The sequence below is a fragment of the Misgurnus anguillicaudatus genome, chromosome 2, assembly GCF_027580225.2.
Source record: "Misgurnus anguillicaudatus chromosome 2, ASM2758022v2, whole genome shotgun sequence".
Taxonomy (NCBI): Eukaryota; Metazoa; Chordata; class Actinopteri; order Cypriniformes; family Cobitidae; genus Misgurnus; species Misgurnus anguillicaudatus.
Window position 1 is genome coordinate 42,011,695 of NC_073338.2, and position 15,812 is coordinate 42,027,506.

At 36.5% G+C, this 15,812-nt stretch overlaps 1 protein-coding gene across 4 annotated transcripts in view; it reads left to right on the forward strand.

Annotated features, from left to right (window-relative positions):
- The window catches only part of efr3a (EFR3 homolog A (S. cerevisiae)), a 72,555-nt gene that overhangs the window by 39,214 nt on the left and 17,529 nt on the right, over window positions 1–15,812 (forward strand). For all 4 annotated transcript variants that reach the window (XM_055203268.2, XM_055203266.2, XM_055203267.2 and 1 more), the window contains 3 exons: window positions 299–403; window positions 8,341–8,419; window positions 11,859–11,994. In XM_055203268.2, the coding sequence (XP_055059243.2) occupies window positions 299–403; window positions 8,341–8,419; window positions 11,859–11,994 (320 nt within the window). The remainder of the gene's footprint in view (window positions 1–298; window positions 404–8,340; window positions 8,420–11,858; window positions 11,995–15,812) is intronic.

A 15,812-nucleotide genomic window follows, 5' to 3' on the forward strand; every position in this document is an offset into this window, starting at 1 on the left:
CACACACACACACACACACACACACACACACACACACACACACACACACACACACACACACAAAGCTGAATTGTGTGTACATACTTGTGTGGTTCAGCTTTTCAAGGTCGTCAGATTCTGTTAATTGCTTTCCAGGGGCTGTGTGTGAGCTGAATGGAAAAAAGTGTGTATGTGTGAGATCCTAATGCATCATTTATCACACTTGTGATATTAGAATGCTGAGGATGACTGAGGCTTCACTATTTCTTAGAACGTGTATGTGTTGCTGCTTATCTCTCTCTCTCTCTCTCTCTTTCAGGGCTGGTGAGGAAAATCCAGCTGCACTGGCTGAGAGCTGCTTTCGAGAGCTGCTGGGTCGAGCTGCTTACGGCAACATGAACAACGCTGTGCGTCCTGTACTGGTGTAAGTAGCATTTGCAAGGTGCCTTCAGCACTGTTTTTAAATTGTCACATCATTGCAACATCAGTGGCTACATCACTATGTCTTGAAGTATATACATGGTTGATCATGAAAATGCAATAATTGCATGACTTCACTAAGTATTATAGTTTATTATTGGATATAATTGCTATACTATTCCTGCATAGAAGGTGGCAGGCAAACACAGAAACAGATGTTTTCAGACAAGCACAGTGTGGTATGAGCCTGTAAGCTCAGGTGTACAGACTTTCAGCAGATCGCCTGCTTCCTCTCACGCTGTGACCATGACGAAATTCGTTCATTTCCTGACTCAAAAAGCACAAGTACTGTAGCGGGCAGATGGCTCTAGCTTGTGTTAAGGAAACTGCTGTGATCTGAATCCAGCTGTTCTGCGAGTAATTTATGTGTTAAATAGATTAGAGATGCAAATATATGGCTCTGTTTACACATTGATTCAGTAGGTGTAATAGACCTTTTTTGGTCGCAGCATATTGACTTTCTACTCCAATTTACACCAGATCTCTCATTCATGTTTGCCCTGATTAAACATCATTGGAGGTTATTTTTTCTCTGTTAGCCCTACATAGAGTTCACATCCAGGGAAATCTAAAAGAACACGAAAGTCATTTCCAGGTCATTTGATAAGTGTGGGAATGGTCTAGTTATGTTATTGCATTCAGGCATACAGTTGATGCATTTTGATTTAAAATGTATTTTTAATATGTACATTTATTATTTAACTCTTGCCATCAGTACTGCATCTTTAGCCTGTGTATTCATTGGTTTAAAATATACAGAATTGGTACTGGAACACATTTTATAGGCACACATTTCTGCAGAAAAGCTGGTTAAAGGAAAACTCCACCGTTTTTCACTATTTTGCTAATTTCCTAACTCAACTTAGATTAATTAATACATACCCATCTTTTTTCAATGCATGCACTTTTAATCTTTGTACAGCGTCTCGGGAATGTGTTAGCATTTAGCCTAGCCCCATTCATTCCTATGGCTCCAAACAGGGATGAATTTAGAAGCCACCAAACACTTCCATGTTTTCCCTATTTAAAGATTGTTACATGAGAAGTTACACGAGTAAATATGGTGGCAAAAAAAAAATGTATTTGAAGCCATATGAATGAATGGGGCTAGGCTAAATGCTAACACATTTAAAAAGCGCTGTAAAAAGATTAAAAGTGCACGCATTGAAAAAAGATATGTACGCATCAATTCATCCAACTTGAGGCAAAAACATAGTAAATATTTAAATTTTCCTTTATAAGTATTTGCAGAAATGAATAAGAAAAGGCTTTGATATCATTTGTTTGCAGTCTTTTGGTTTGTTTTCATTGTACGTTTGGTTTAATGCAAACAGATAGAATAAAAAATGTCCTTTTTCACCGAACCCTAATAATGCATGCACACCGTCAGCGACTAGCAAAGGCAGAGTGACACGATCTCGTTCATTTCACTGAAAGCTTGACAACTTCTAGAAACACCAGAGACTGACTGTTGGCAACTGGCAGTGAGCATGTCCAGCTATGTGACAAAGTTCAACTTTATGCAAATGATGAGTGACTTTTGGGAACGAATACGAATGAGAGGGAAGCAGTAAAGTTCACGTTATTCGTCTTTTGTCAGTTATTGAAAGGTTTGTTTATAAAATTATGCCTTCACAAGAACCGACAGGCGCATGACATACTATACAGCAAGAGCGATTCAAAAGTTGACTGCTCTGTATGCTTTTGATTCGCTCTCGCTGTATTTTATTGTCGGCGCAGTATGAAGTTGACACTCGTCGCCATGGTTTTTGAATAAGGCTGCAAGATTTGGGTAATTTTTCCCATTACGGTTATTGATGCTTATATTGCGATGTGTGGTTGCGATTATAATAAATGGTATCATGAGTCAACTTGATGAGTTTTAAGGAAAATCCACACACAGTTTAGTGATAATGCTAAAATGTGTATTTGTAAAGCTAGAAATGTTTTTGTATTGCCACGTGATGTAGCAACTGCTCAGTGTCAGTAATCCTAAATCCCAAATACTGCCATACAACAGACGCAGAGTTTTTTTCAGCTACCAGATCACTGTCAATCTCCTCTGCATCCATTTTTGCTCTGGTATTTCCGCGCTGAGCACACACAAGTGACGACGCACGCCACACACGTGCAAGCCACACTTGCACTGCCTTTTTTGTTCGTTTTTCTTTCTTTTTTTAAACAGCAAAGAAAATCATTGTTGATAAATGTGTTAACAAGTCCACACATTTATTTATTTAATATAATTGCAACATTTTGCTGTCATATAATCGCACAGGCTGACATCGCGATTGCGATGCGATTAATTGTGCAGCACTATTTTTGAATAACTTTTTGCGAGAGAACAAATTTACGTTTTTGTAGCATATCATCGGTAAGTGGAAACGCTGTCATTTCGCAATAGTTTTTCTTAACATTTTGAAAATAATGCTAAAGTTTTGCGCAAATTATTTAAAGAGCACCCATTTCATTGCTAAAAAAATTACGTTATTTTGTGTATTTGGTATAATACAATGTATTCGCGTGGTTTATGGTTAAAAAACACATTATTTTCCTCATACCGTACATTTGCGCTGTGTCCCTTACTGGCCAGCTAATCTGTACGTTGTGATTGGTCTGAATACCTCTGATGTCAGCCGGAAATGTGATGCTCCTTACCATGTTTAAAAGATTTGCGCACAATGCAATGCTAACAGGATTTAACTTACAGGCTGTGAGTCAGAAGCGGGAGGAATTATGATAATGTCGGCCTTCTTTAAGTCAGCAATCCCAGGAAGTAAACTGTTGCCTACAATCGGTGTGTTTGTTGTAGTCCAGGAAAAGAGATTTACGTTGGAGACGATAACTCGCGTCATCGTTTACTTTGGGATTTGTACCTTTTAAATATCGTTAAAATGTACTAATACACACTTACACACCAAAGGAAATTTAAAAACGTGAATCAGACCACTGGTGCTCTTTAATAGAAATGCAGTTTCTGCACGTACATTTATATTTATATAATCTAGCATTAGTTAATGTAATGGATCGACTGTCTATTCAATGCTTTCATTTGAAGTGTTAATATTAATATTTCTTGTTATTCTCAGCAAATATTACTATACACTTCAATAAGGTATTTATCTGAGTTTCATGTAAATATTTTGATTAACATTTATTTTTTTATTTATTGAAACACACAGAGACACACCGAATTAGCTATGCTGTCAGTTTATATATGCTGTCAGTTTATATATTCTGTCTGTCTGCTGTAGTCTATTCAGTGGGGACTAAACATTAGATTCACAGTTGTAAACGAACAGCTTTGACTTTGGCTTCATGTGTAAATGAGCATCAGTTCTGAATGAACCGTCTGACCTGCTCTCCATCGTCAGTCTATTAGCACACAATACAGACACATCTAGCAGCATGCATGTGTTTGCGCATGTGTGTTTGCGCAGGCTCTCAAGCCTCATTAGTGAAACGGTTTTGGCTCATCTCTGTCATTGGCCAATTAGCACCGAGTGAAATCTCCAACATGAGAATCAAAGAACTGCAGTATTGTCGAGTCGACCATGTCTGAAAAGCCGGGTACACCGTGGGTGTTTTGCCACAATGGTGCAGTCTAAGACAAATTCAGGAATTGTAGATGATTTTAGGTTTTTATTCGCTTTGTAGACTGCAGCGCCCCCTGGCAGTGTGCTGCAGTTCCTACATATGCTCTGAGTCACAGTTTAAATGATTTTTTATTTTAGTATTACATAGTGCTGTGCAGTGTGTCATGCATAAACCATGAGCTGTTTTACTTGTGTCTGGTGCACAATAAATGATCTTACCCTTCTTTTGTCTGTCTGAGATAAATTTTGTGAAGGATTTATTTCGCCGTAGGGTGAAACTGTCTGTAACTGCATCGCGTGACATGTTCACTGATGGCCGATTAATTGCCTTTGCAATGAATCGTGCCTCGGATAGATTTCTGGCACAGTCATAAATTTTGGGTCTCTGTGTGTCTAGTGAGGAACCAATAGAAGTGAAGATAATGTATGTATAGAAGTGAAGATAAAGTAGGTGAAGGCCATTCAGTTAAAAAATGGGGATTAGACATTTCTGTTACATATGATACAGATAAGCTGTTATGACTGTACTATTAAAATGTGCTTTGAAAAATTAGCACTTTTTATATTATCTACCAGGAAAAACATTGCCAATTATAGCACAAATTTTAGCACTTGCTTGAGCGCATCAATATTATTTTAAAATAGATGTGTTGGAGATCATCAGAATGGTTCAACGATGTCAAAGCAACCAAAGATTTGGCTAAGAGGCAGGTCACATTTCACACCTAAAACCATGTTGAAAACGAGGCCATTCCCCTCTTTTCCAACACGCTCGACGTAGCATTCTGAAAAGTTGAAGTATTTTCAACTGGCTGCGGCGCCGCCGTGCCTGAAAAAAGACTGTGGCTGCGTCCGAAACCGCATACTGTATAGTAGGTACTGAATTAGATGAAGTACCTACTTACTTGGCGTTAAAACAGTAGGCACTGTATAGTATGAATCCTGGTAGTATGAATGAGATTCGGACGTACTATGTGAATCATACCTAATGCTGCGTACACACCACACGCGAAGCATCACGTTCCTCATTCTAGATTACTTGCGGGATTTAACTTTGTGTCATGCAAATTTTTCCTCGAGTTAAATATTTTCAACTTGCGCAAAGATATAAATATAATATATAACAGTAGACAATGAAAAACGTTAATGTTACATATGGAAAGTTGTCTCTGGGGTTAATTTTATAAAATATGACACGCAACAACTGTAATGGATAGGAAAAAGTGCAAAATGTATTAAAAATTTTTTTTACATACAATATTGCTAAATTATCAACGCACATACATAAACCAAAAAGTGACAAATTAAATATTAAAGGGCACCTATTGTCCGATTCACGTTTTTAGATTCACTTTTTGTGTGTAAAGCACTATTCGGACTGGATTAGTTTTCCAAACGATGTTGAGTTTCAACATGTCCCCCACGATGTCTGTGGTTTTATGTAGCGATTTGGACGGGATTAAAATTCTTTGGCTATTCCAGAGATGGGAGTGTCTTTTTCATGCGTTTGGGCGTTGCAGAAAATCATGTTTGTTTTGTTTGATATTTTGCTTTAAATGTAAAATTATTACAAAAACTTGTAATTGATTAATTTTCACAAATCAAAATAACTTCCAAATCCTACTAAAGTAGCCTACATGTTTTATATAACTGGTTGAAGAGTTTGGTTCCAAAATGCGATAAACGCAATTTTTGAAAACAATGAGTTACTGCCAAAATCAGTATTATATCAGGTCAGTATTTAAAAGTAAATAATTAATTTTACGCAAAATCCAATATCCGCCGGGTTATTCTGTCATCTTTTCTCCCTTTTTTCCCAAAATGCAATTAACGCCACTCCTCCTTTTTTACAGAACGCAATAAATCCATTCCAGAAATTACAGCAGACAATTCACGCAATGTAAACAAACATGGCGGCGCGCTGAGTACACGGAGTCCTTGTTTTCCTCATCTACTTTGTTGTGATCAACAAACAAAACAAAATAATACTTTAATGGCGTTGATAAACCTGTGGTTGTTTTCTGTGACGGGAAAGATTGTCCTCAACATCTAATAATTTACGCGAAGCACTCGGGAGACTGGTGCTTATCTCCCGACAGCATCAAGTTTCTGATGCTAACACATTGACCCCAGCCGATCTTATGAAAAACTTTACATTATTTTACTCAAAGTCAACCAAAATCGAGCAGGACCAAAACATTTTACAGCTGATCGCTGTGAAAAATGCTAAGCAACGGCGTCAAGTATAACCGCTGCAATGACACTGATCTTAATATGACAAAGTAAGTGTTTTGGTTAATGCCATTAATGTTTATTTTTTATCAGTGTATATCGCTGTTCAACTAAATGAATATATCATGGCAAAGATGAATGCACATTTATACATTGATTGAATAGATTTATAGCATTTTGAATAAAACGTCATGGATTTAATGCGTTTTGTGGAAAAAATAGTTTTTATAATAAATCTTTGAAAATCAAGTTATGGATTTGAATTTTTTATGTTTTTATAACCTAAAGATGCTGTGGGAAATTTTTACAGAAAATAGTGGTTTTCATCTTGTCACTTTCTTGGTATAGAAAACACGTTTTTACCGAAATTTGTCAAAATGGATTTATTGCGTTTTGGAACCAAACTCTTCAAATATTGATTAATAACAATTTATTATTTTTATTAATTAACATTACCATTCCAGGGTTGTACAAAATAAGGTTGAGTTTCCCTTATACAGCTATTACAGTGGCCAGTCTTAACAGTTTATATATTCAGCTCGTCTTTGTTTAATTATTTTATTTAGCTGAATGGAAAAAAACATCCATATCTGAATGAATGGGACTCAGGAAGTACAATATACAAAATACAAAAAGAACCGTGTTTTCAAAGGATATTGCGGGCAAACAGACATTTGCATCCTCTGAGTTCGGCGAAAAACAGTAGGTAAATTCCTCGATTTTCTTAGAGGTCCCCCTATAAAACTAATCCTGTCCGGACTTAAGTATTAGTTTACATGTTAACGATATGAAAAAGGTACATAACCCAAAGTAAATGTTGACGCAAGTTAATGTAATTCGGTTTTCTTGAACTACAATAAACACACGGATTGTAGGCAACAGTTTACTTCCTGGGATTGGTGATGTGGACAAGACCGTCATTATCATAAATCCTCCCGCTTTGACTCACAGTCTATAAATTAACTCCTCTTAGAATTGCAATTGTGACCGAATCTTTCAAACATGGTAAGGAGCGTCACATTCCCGGCTGACTTCAGAGATATTCAGGCCAATCACAACGTACAGATTAGCTGGCCAATCACGGACACAGAGCTTTTCAAATCCATGCGTTTAAGAAGACGCTACCAAAATGTACGGTATGTGAAAAATAATGTTTTTTAACCATAAACCACGCGAACACATTGTATTATACCAAATAAACAAAATAACATTGGTTTTTAGCAATAAAATAGGTGCTCTTTAAAATAAAACAATATTTTCTCATTCTTCCCATCTCTCTCTTTCTCTCTCTGATTAAATTGTTCGCTGTGTATCCTTGTGGCTCTGTATAAATTAAACTTTTATGTGTACAGTAGCTTGTGTGAGATTTTAGGGGAACATTGAGCTCTGGGGCATATATCTGTACTTCTGATGAAATGTAAGACTGCTGTTGGTGGAGACAGACAGGGAGAGAGGGTTTTTTTGGGTGCTGGGGGATTTCAGGCGTACTAAAAATAGCTTTGTTCGGATGGGGGACGAGATCAGATTGACGTTACCATGGTGACAGCAGGAAGGGAGACGATGGTGGCGTAGAGGTTTAGAAACGAGGACAGATAAAGGTGTGGAGAGGCAGGATTTGTGTCACAGCGCAGGAATGCTCAAGTTTTTCGCACCACTGCCGCTGTCAAGTGAGGTGGCTGCACCCGATATAACCATTGACTCCTCTGTTAGCATGGACTCCAAACACCAGTTATAAAATCACTGACTGTGAATGTGACTTCACACCTGAGCAGACAGGACTCAAGCCTCTGTAGCTTAGATTGATGGATGCTGTCTGCTTTAAGTGGCGCTTATTTATTAGGAATTGGCAGCAGGTATGGAAATGCACTTAAGCCACCCATAATACCCTAGTATTGTGGTTGAGAGTTTTATTTATTTATTTAGTTTGTTTTATTGCAGATTTCATGCTAGACTCCATTTTGTATTTTGTATATGCTACTAAATTTGTTAATTGTTCAAAAAAACATTGTGTCAAGTAAGAGTGGTTCTAATACACTGACCTGTTTTCCTATAGGCATCTAGACAACCATGGCCTGTGGGACCCAACCGATTTTGCCGTTCCCTGTTTCAGGATTATCATGTACTCGATACAGGTAAAATACCATTATTACTTTGTGTTAATCCTCTACGGTTAAATGGTAACACTATGGAAGGCGAGCGAGGCCATATAATATATTTATTTTTGCTTGCTTGTTTTCTCATAATCACGACAAAACAAAAGTTGTGTTCTTGTGATGTGATAAAAGCTTGGTAAAACGTGTTGGTTTGTTTGGAGACAGCAAAAGCATATTTGGGTGATTCTCACAAAAACTTGGTTTTAAAAATGTCAAGCATACTTTTTTTCCCACCAGACATTGAAAAACAAAGTCTGGAGTAAATGGGAACATTAATTTAAAAACTTTTACTTATCATTTAACACTTTTTGTAACATAATTTAAAAAATTAGTCCTAAAAAATCTCATTACCGCAACAGTCAGAAAACATCAACACTGACATATTTTCAAAATGACATGACAAACCTGAAAGAACATAATTTGGAGATTCTGCACATGCATTTAAAATCAAAGTATTATGCTTCTATTAATTAAATTAACATTTAATAAGCATCTGTTGCGGTAATGATAATCAAAATGTCGTGTAAGCATTCTGACAAGACAATATTTCAAATTAACTGTAAAAAAATGATCTTACCTGGTAGCCATCTTGAAGTAACTGGTCCATGTGCTTGGTCACTCAAAATCAAACTTAATTAAAATTCTGTATGTGTACTTAAACTGTTCTCAAAAAGTGTTGCGGAGGATGAGAACATCAGGCATGGACACATCATTTTCCTAATTTTTCTTCATTATTATTATACATGAATATTCAGTAAATATTTTTTCTGTCATCTAAAGTAGTCTAGCAAAACATCCATTTATTTTTTTTCTTAATATTTTTGTGTTAATTTGATTAAATTACAACATAACGCATGTTCAAACACAGCTGGACACATTGCGGTAATGAGAATTTCAGCAGAAAATTAGATAAAATTTACAATTGTAAATTCTTATGTTGAAATCACACATTGTGCAAGGTAGAACACAGTATTGTGTTAATTCTGATGCTTTTTAATGTTACTATATTACAAATTTTAAAGCTAAACTCATTAGTGCCGTGGTGTTTCAATGGTTTCGTGAGAATCAGCCATTTAGCGAAATTAGCACGCATGAATAAATAGCTGTAGAGGCGGCAAGTGTGAGTGATTTACATTTTAAGTCAATGCAAAGACGCAATTAGGCATCCTGCGGCGCGGTAGGCGCGGCGTGGATGGCGTGCTTCGCACAAATTGAGCGTTACTGCGGGAAACGCGCGAGTTGAAAAATCTGAACTTAGGCGAATTTCTGCACCGTGTTAACCAATCAGGACCTTGCTGTAGTAGTGACGTGATTACAGGAAGCGAGCGGAGTTGCAGAAGCCCCTCCCATGACGCGAATTTCCGCGTGAATGTCTTGGATGTCTAGAATTTCACGCACGAATGAAGCGAGTAAACTCAAATGTTGAAGCGTCCAACTACGCGCGAATAGCGCTTTTTTGTACAGCGAATAGCTCTCTACCGCGGGTGGTGTGAATGCACCATAATGGACAATTTAATAGGCGTCAATTTAGGGACTGTCTCTAAAGTTACACATTAAGATACACGTTTCTACTTTTAACAGCATTTAAAGGTGGTGAGTGTATGTAAATTCTAGTGGGATCTAGTGATGAGATTGCAAATTTCAACAAACAGCTCACCCCTCAATTTCAAAACGCATATGGTAGCTGACACAGGACAAACACGTGGTCGTCTGAGATAACGTGGGGTAAAACACGCTCTATAGAACAGTTTGTCCGTTTAGGGCTACTGTAGAAACATGACGTGATTTCCATGTAAGGGGACCCGCTGTGTATGGATTTAAAACGGTTTATTCTAAGGTAATAAAAACAATACCGTTTATTAGGTGAGGTCTTTATACACCACTTAGATATAGTTATGTATATTAAATTGCATTCCTGTCAAGAGATCCTTCTAAAAGTTACACAACACACCTTTAAATGGGATGACTTAGGGGCGTGCACACCAAAACTTGTAAACGTGGCTAAAAACGTTTGAAGGACACCAAATGTTTTGGTACTTTGGGAGCTGTGATACTTGAGAGGTGAGCTGCTTGGTTGTTGTGATATTTGTTCCACCCTTCCTCCACTCTGATTGGACGGCCATGTGAGAACTGACATTGACAAGCGGAGCTTTTCACCCAAAGTTAAATCTCTTTTAACTCGACGCTGAGTGCGGAAAAACTTCTGAGCGCCAGGTTTCAGCGCGGAAGAAAACCACTAGCCGCTGGCTTTTTTGAAAAACGTTGAGCTTTCATTGGAAACAATTGAAAACACACGCAAGCCGCGAGTGTAAAAGCCTTTGTGTGCACTCCCCCTTACAGTCAACAAAAAGTCACAAAACTGGACAGTGTTCATGTGGTTGTCAGCTATAATGATTTTTTTTTTTGATATTTATTAACATAAACCACCAAACGTTATTGAAGATAGAAACGTTTACATTTTAACTGGGTGTGCCTAATACATCTTGAAAAGTGAAGCTGCTGGCTCTTTGATTGCCCCATGGTAGTATTTACAGTATATATATAAATATATATGTATCTCTCTCAAGGGTTTTTTCCCTCCTAGGAGGTTTTCCCCCTGGACTAGCCAGGAGGGTTTTTCTCCTAGGGGGTTTTTTCATCCCCTGGAGAGTCCGCCACCTTTGGCTTAACTTACTACTTTACTGTATACGTTACATTATTACTATGCTCATTTTTCTCTATTTTATACATCTATGAATGTAAAGCTGCTTTGAAACAATTAACTATTGTGAATAGCGCTATATAAATAAAATTGAATTGAATTGAATGGTGGCTGGCTGCAGTACATGTCATAAACCCCGCCCTCTCCATTCAAAATAAAAAAATAAATTACACTTCCAATTAAATTTTCCGATAGATGGTTTTGGTCCTTTAAGGTAATTGTTATCACGCTGATATATGTTTGATTGTTGATTTTTGTGATTTTAAGTTTCATTAAGCTAATAATTTGATGCTATAGAAACGAGGCGAGTCCTTATGATTGACATTTGTGATGGACAGCTTCTCTGAGCAGACTCTCGGAGCTTCGATGGAAGATTGAAGATATAACTATTTTTTATCGATTTCTGTGTTATTTCACACCGACAAAATTAGTTGTATTTAACTTGCCTTATTTTGGTAAAACCTTATTTTTCGAGGGGTGTGGTTGAATTGGGGGCTCCACCGACGATCCCTAATGTGTATGCCCTGGTTCCAAACTGACGTTTTTGCATAACTTGGCAGCGCCTATGGTCCGACATTTTGCCTTCGATTCATTACAATGGAAGGAAGCGACGTTGCGTCATCCATATACATTTACAGTCTTTACAGTTTCACAGTCACTTTAGAGATGGTCCTTAAATTCACGAACAGCAATCGTTGAGTGTGTTTTGTGTTTCAGGCTCAGCATTCTCACCACGTGATCCAGCAAGTGTTGTCTCACCTTGACACCCACAGTAAGAACACTCCACGTGTGAGGGCAGGTATCGTTCAGGTGCTGCTGGAGACGGTTGCCATAGCAGCCAAAGGCTCTATTGGTAAGATTGAGTAGAACCATTTAACTCAAGCATCTCTATTATTATTGATAATACTTTAAAATGAACTCATGTGCATAACTTTCCTGAATTCTTGTTTTTCCTACACCTTCATCTTTTTGCCATTCTGTCTCTTTCCGTGTATGTGTGTGTGTGTAAATTATCGCAACTATGAACAGATGCTAAAAATAACCATTTTCTGTTTTCATTTGACATGTCTTCGATTTTTCTCCCCTACCCCTCCTTTATTTCTCAATTTTTCTGCTGCTTTCACATGTTTTCCTATAAAATCTGTTTTCTTACACAGGTCATATTTCTCCTTGCGAAAACAATGCTTACACATTTCTCAGCCCTGTCTTTACACCACCCAATTTATGGTTGGGTACGTTAACAAATGGCTCTCACCCATTCAAAGTCTTCAGCAGCTCTGTGTATTGTGAACTAATCCTCTTTTTAAGGTCCTGTTATGCGATATTTATTAGTAAAGAATGTGTATTTGATGAGTGGCTGGAGGTTTTGTTGGGTTTGCTATGTAGAATAACTACAACACCCCCTAGAAGTCTAGAACCTGTTGTTCCTGCTTTTTATCTGAGTGACCTGATATGTTTTAAATATGACCCTGCACAAACATGTAACCAAGCATCTCGCATCAAGCCATTAAGGAAATTTACGTGGTTGAGTTTGGCTTGTAATATTATTTATTTTAATAACTTCACACATCACATGAAAATAATGGTATAAACAATGATTAAACAACATGTAGCACCCTAATTTACGTAACTGGTAACAAATTTAAGAAAAAAACATGATTATTTAAATGAATTGTCATCAAATGTGAAGGGTCACACAGGGAATTATGGGCCAGTGCGTTTACAGTTGTTCACCATAAATTTTACAGTAAAAACTATTTTGTCGCGTAAAGGTATCTACATTCTCCTAATTTTACAGATTTCCCTGTAAAATAACTTTTACAGTACTTTCAAAAAACAGTACATTTTACATTATTTTACAATAAAATGTAATATTTAAAATTGAATATAATATTTTAATATAAAGGGACATTCCACTTTTTTTTAAATATACTCATTTTCCAGCTCCCCTAGAGTTAAACATTAGATTTTTACCGTTTTGGAATCTATTCAGCTGATCTCTGGGGCCATGTTTACATTAGAGCATTTGCGTTTTAAAACGGCATTTTAAAATGAAAACGATCCTCATTTATACTGGCATTTTAAAAAGAATCTTTATCCACACTATACACCACCATAAACGCATGAAACATGACCAATCATGTAACTGGGCATGCGCATAAAAGTGTAAAATAACTTATTACTCTAATAATAGCTTACCTTTGCGCGTTTACGCAGCCTAGGGGTGTGCGATATTGACAAAAAGTCATACCTGGGTCCTTTGCTGGCAACTATAACAGACAGTATTTTTGAACCTGTAAAAATGTGTTTGGGAAAGTCTTATGCTGTTCTATCTCCCCCCTACAACATATTAATATGATTAATAGGTTAATTTTGATTTTATAACTAAACAGAAAGGTCTTTATGATTTAAAAAGAAAGCATTCAAGTGAACAGTACTAAACAGTAGCGAACTTGAATCAAAAATAAATTTCAGCAAATGCAAACTTCAATCAAACATAATAAGAGGTGAAGTATAGCTTTAGCCTACAGAAATGCTTATTGCATTAATATTTAAAAGTGTGCGAGGTCCGTGCACTTCCTCCGCTAGCAACACACAAATAGCTAAAAGCCAAGCGCCTAAACAAGCATTTTATATTAATGACGTTGAGTTTATTGTTTTTATTAATTTATATTCACAAAACTTATCAACAAAACATCGATTAAAATCAAGAGACAAATTATCTGAAACGAAATTCATTTTAAAGTAGCAAACAAAACTTACATTAAACTGGAAAATAATGTCTGACCCATTACAATTCTCCCTTCATATTGGCCTTTACAACGCCTATATGGTGTTTAAAATCACAGTCTATCTTTCGTAAGCTAACTAAATTTAAACAAAACATAAACACTTCTACTGTTCTAGCTCCCCCCTACAACATATTCATATGATTAATAGGTTAATTTTTATTTTATAACTAAACAGAAAGATCTTTATGATTTAAAAAGAAAGCATTCAAGTGAACAGTACTGAACAGTAGCGAACTTGAAGCAAAAATAAATTTCAGCAAATGCAAACTTCAATCAAACATAGTAAGAGGTGAAGTGTTGCTTTATACCAGAAATGCTTATTGCATTAATTTTTAAAAGTGTGCGAGGTCCGTGCACATCCTCCGCTAGCAACACACAAATAGCTAAAAGCGCAAGCGCCTAAACAAGCATTATATTAATGACGTTGAGTTTATTGTTTTTATTAATTTATATTCACAAAACTTATCAACAAAACATAAATTAAAATTAAGAGACAAATTATCTGAAACGAAATTAATTTTAAAGTAGCAAACAAAACTTACATTAAACTGGAAAATAATGTCTGACCCATTACAATTCTCCCTTCATATTGGCCTTTGCAACGCCTATATGGCGTTTAAAATTACAGTCTATCTTTCGTAAGCTAACTAAATTTAAACAAAACATAAACACATTAAACCCAACAATACTCAAACATTAATATAAAACATTAACATTATCTATAAGGATGTTAAAACAATCCGATATGGCGTTTATAATAGCTGGTTGGTAGATGTTTACTATTTTTGGCAAAACCTCTGTTGCAAACCAACATTTACATGAATAAAATAATTTTTACTTTGAAAATGATGCGCTGTCACGTTAACATTAGCTGTTCGTTTACATAAGACTCCGTCTACGTTCATTTACACTCAGAGCAACGTCTGAGTTCTCAAACTAAAACAGGGTCTTCAGCGTTTGTGAACGAATCCGTTTATGAGGGTCGAAAACGGTGATGTAGTGTAGATGAAAGTCGTAAACGTAGCAAAAGTAACGCGTTTTAAAGGATAAACGCATTAATGTAAACATAGCCTGGGTCTGGCGCTACCACTTTTAGCATAGATTGGCACAATCCATTGAATCTGATTAGACCATTAGCATCACACTCAAAAATAACCAAAGAGTTTCGATATTTTTCCTATTTAAAGCTTGACTATTCTGTAGTTACATCGTGTTCTAAGGCTGACAGAAAGTGAAAAGTCGTGATTTTCTAGCCAGATATGGATAACATTCTGCTGTAATTATCAAGGACTTTGCAGCTGTAACATGACTGCAGGAGGCGCAATGATATTGCGCAGCAGCCGAAAATAGCCCCCTTAGTAACTTTCAATGGCAGGGGACTATTTTCGTGCAGGGCGTAATATCACTACGCCTGCTGCAGCCATGTTGCAGCAGCGGAGTCCTTGATTGTTACGACAGAATAAGAGTATAGTCCTAATCATATCTGTCTAGAAAATCACAACTTTTAATTTTCTGTCAGTCTTAGTACACAATATAACTACAGAAGAGTCAAGTTTTAAATAGGAAAAATATTGAATCTCTTTGGTTATTTTTTTGCGCAATGCTAATGGTCTAATCTGATTCAATTGATTGTGCTAAGCTATGCTAAAAGTGCTAGCACCAGACGCGGAGATCAGCTGAATGGATTCCAAAATGGTAAAAATCAAATGTTTACCTCTAGGGGAGCTGAAAAATGAGTATATTTAAAAAAAATTGAATGTCCCTTTAATTTACAATATGTAAAGGTGTTTTACAGGCTTCCACCTAAAAGTTTTTACTGTAGCATTTTTTTATTTTATTTTCCTGTTAAAATCACGAACATATATTTTTTTGAGTGTTC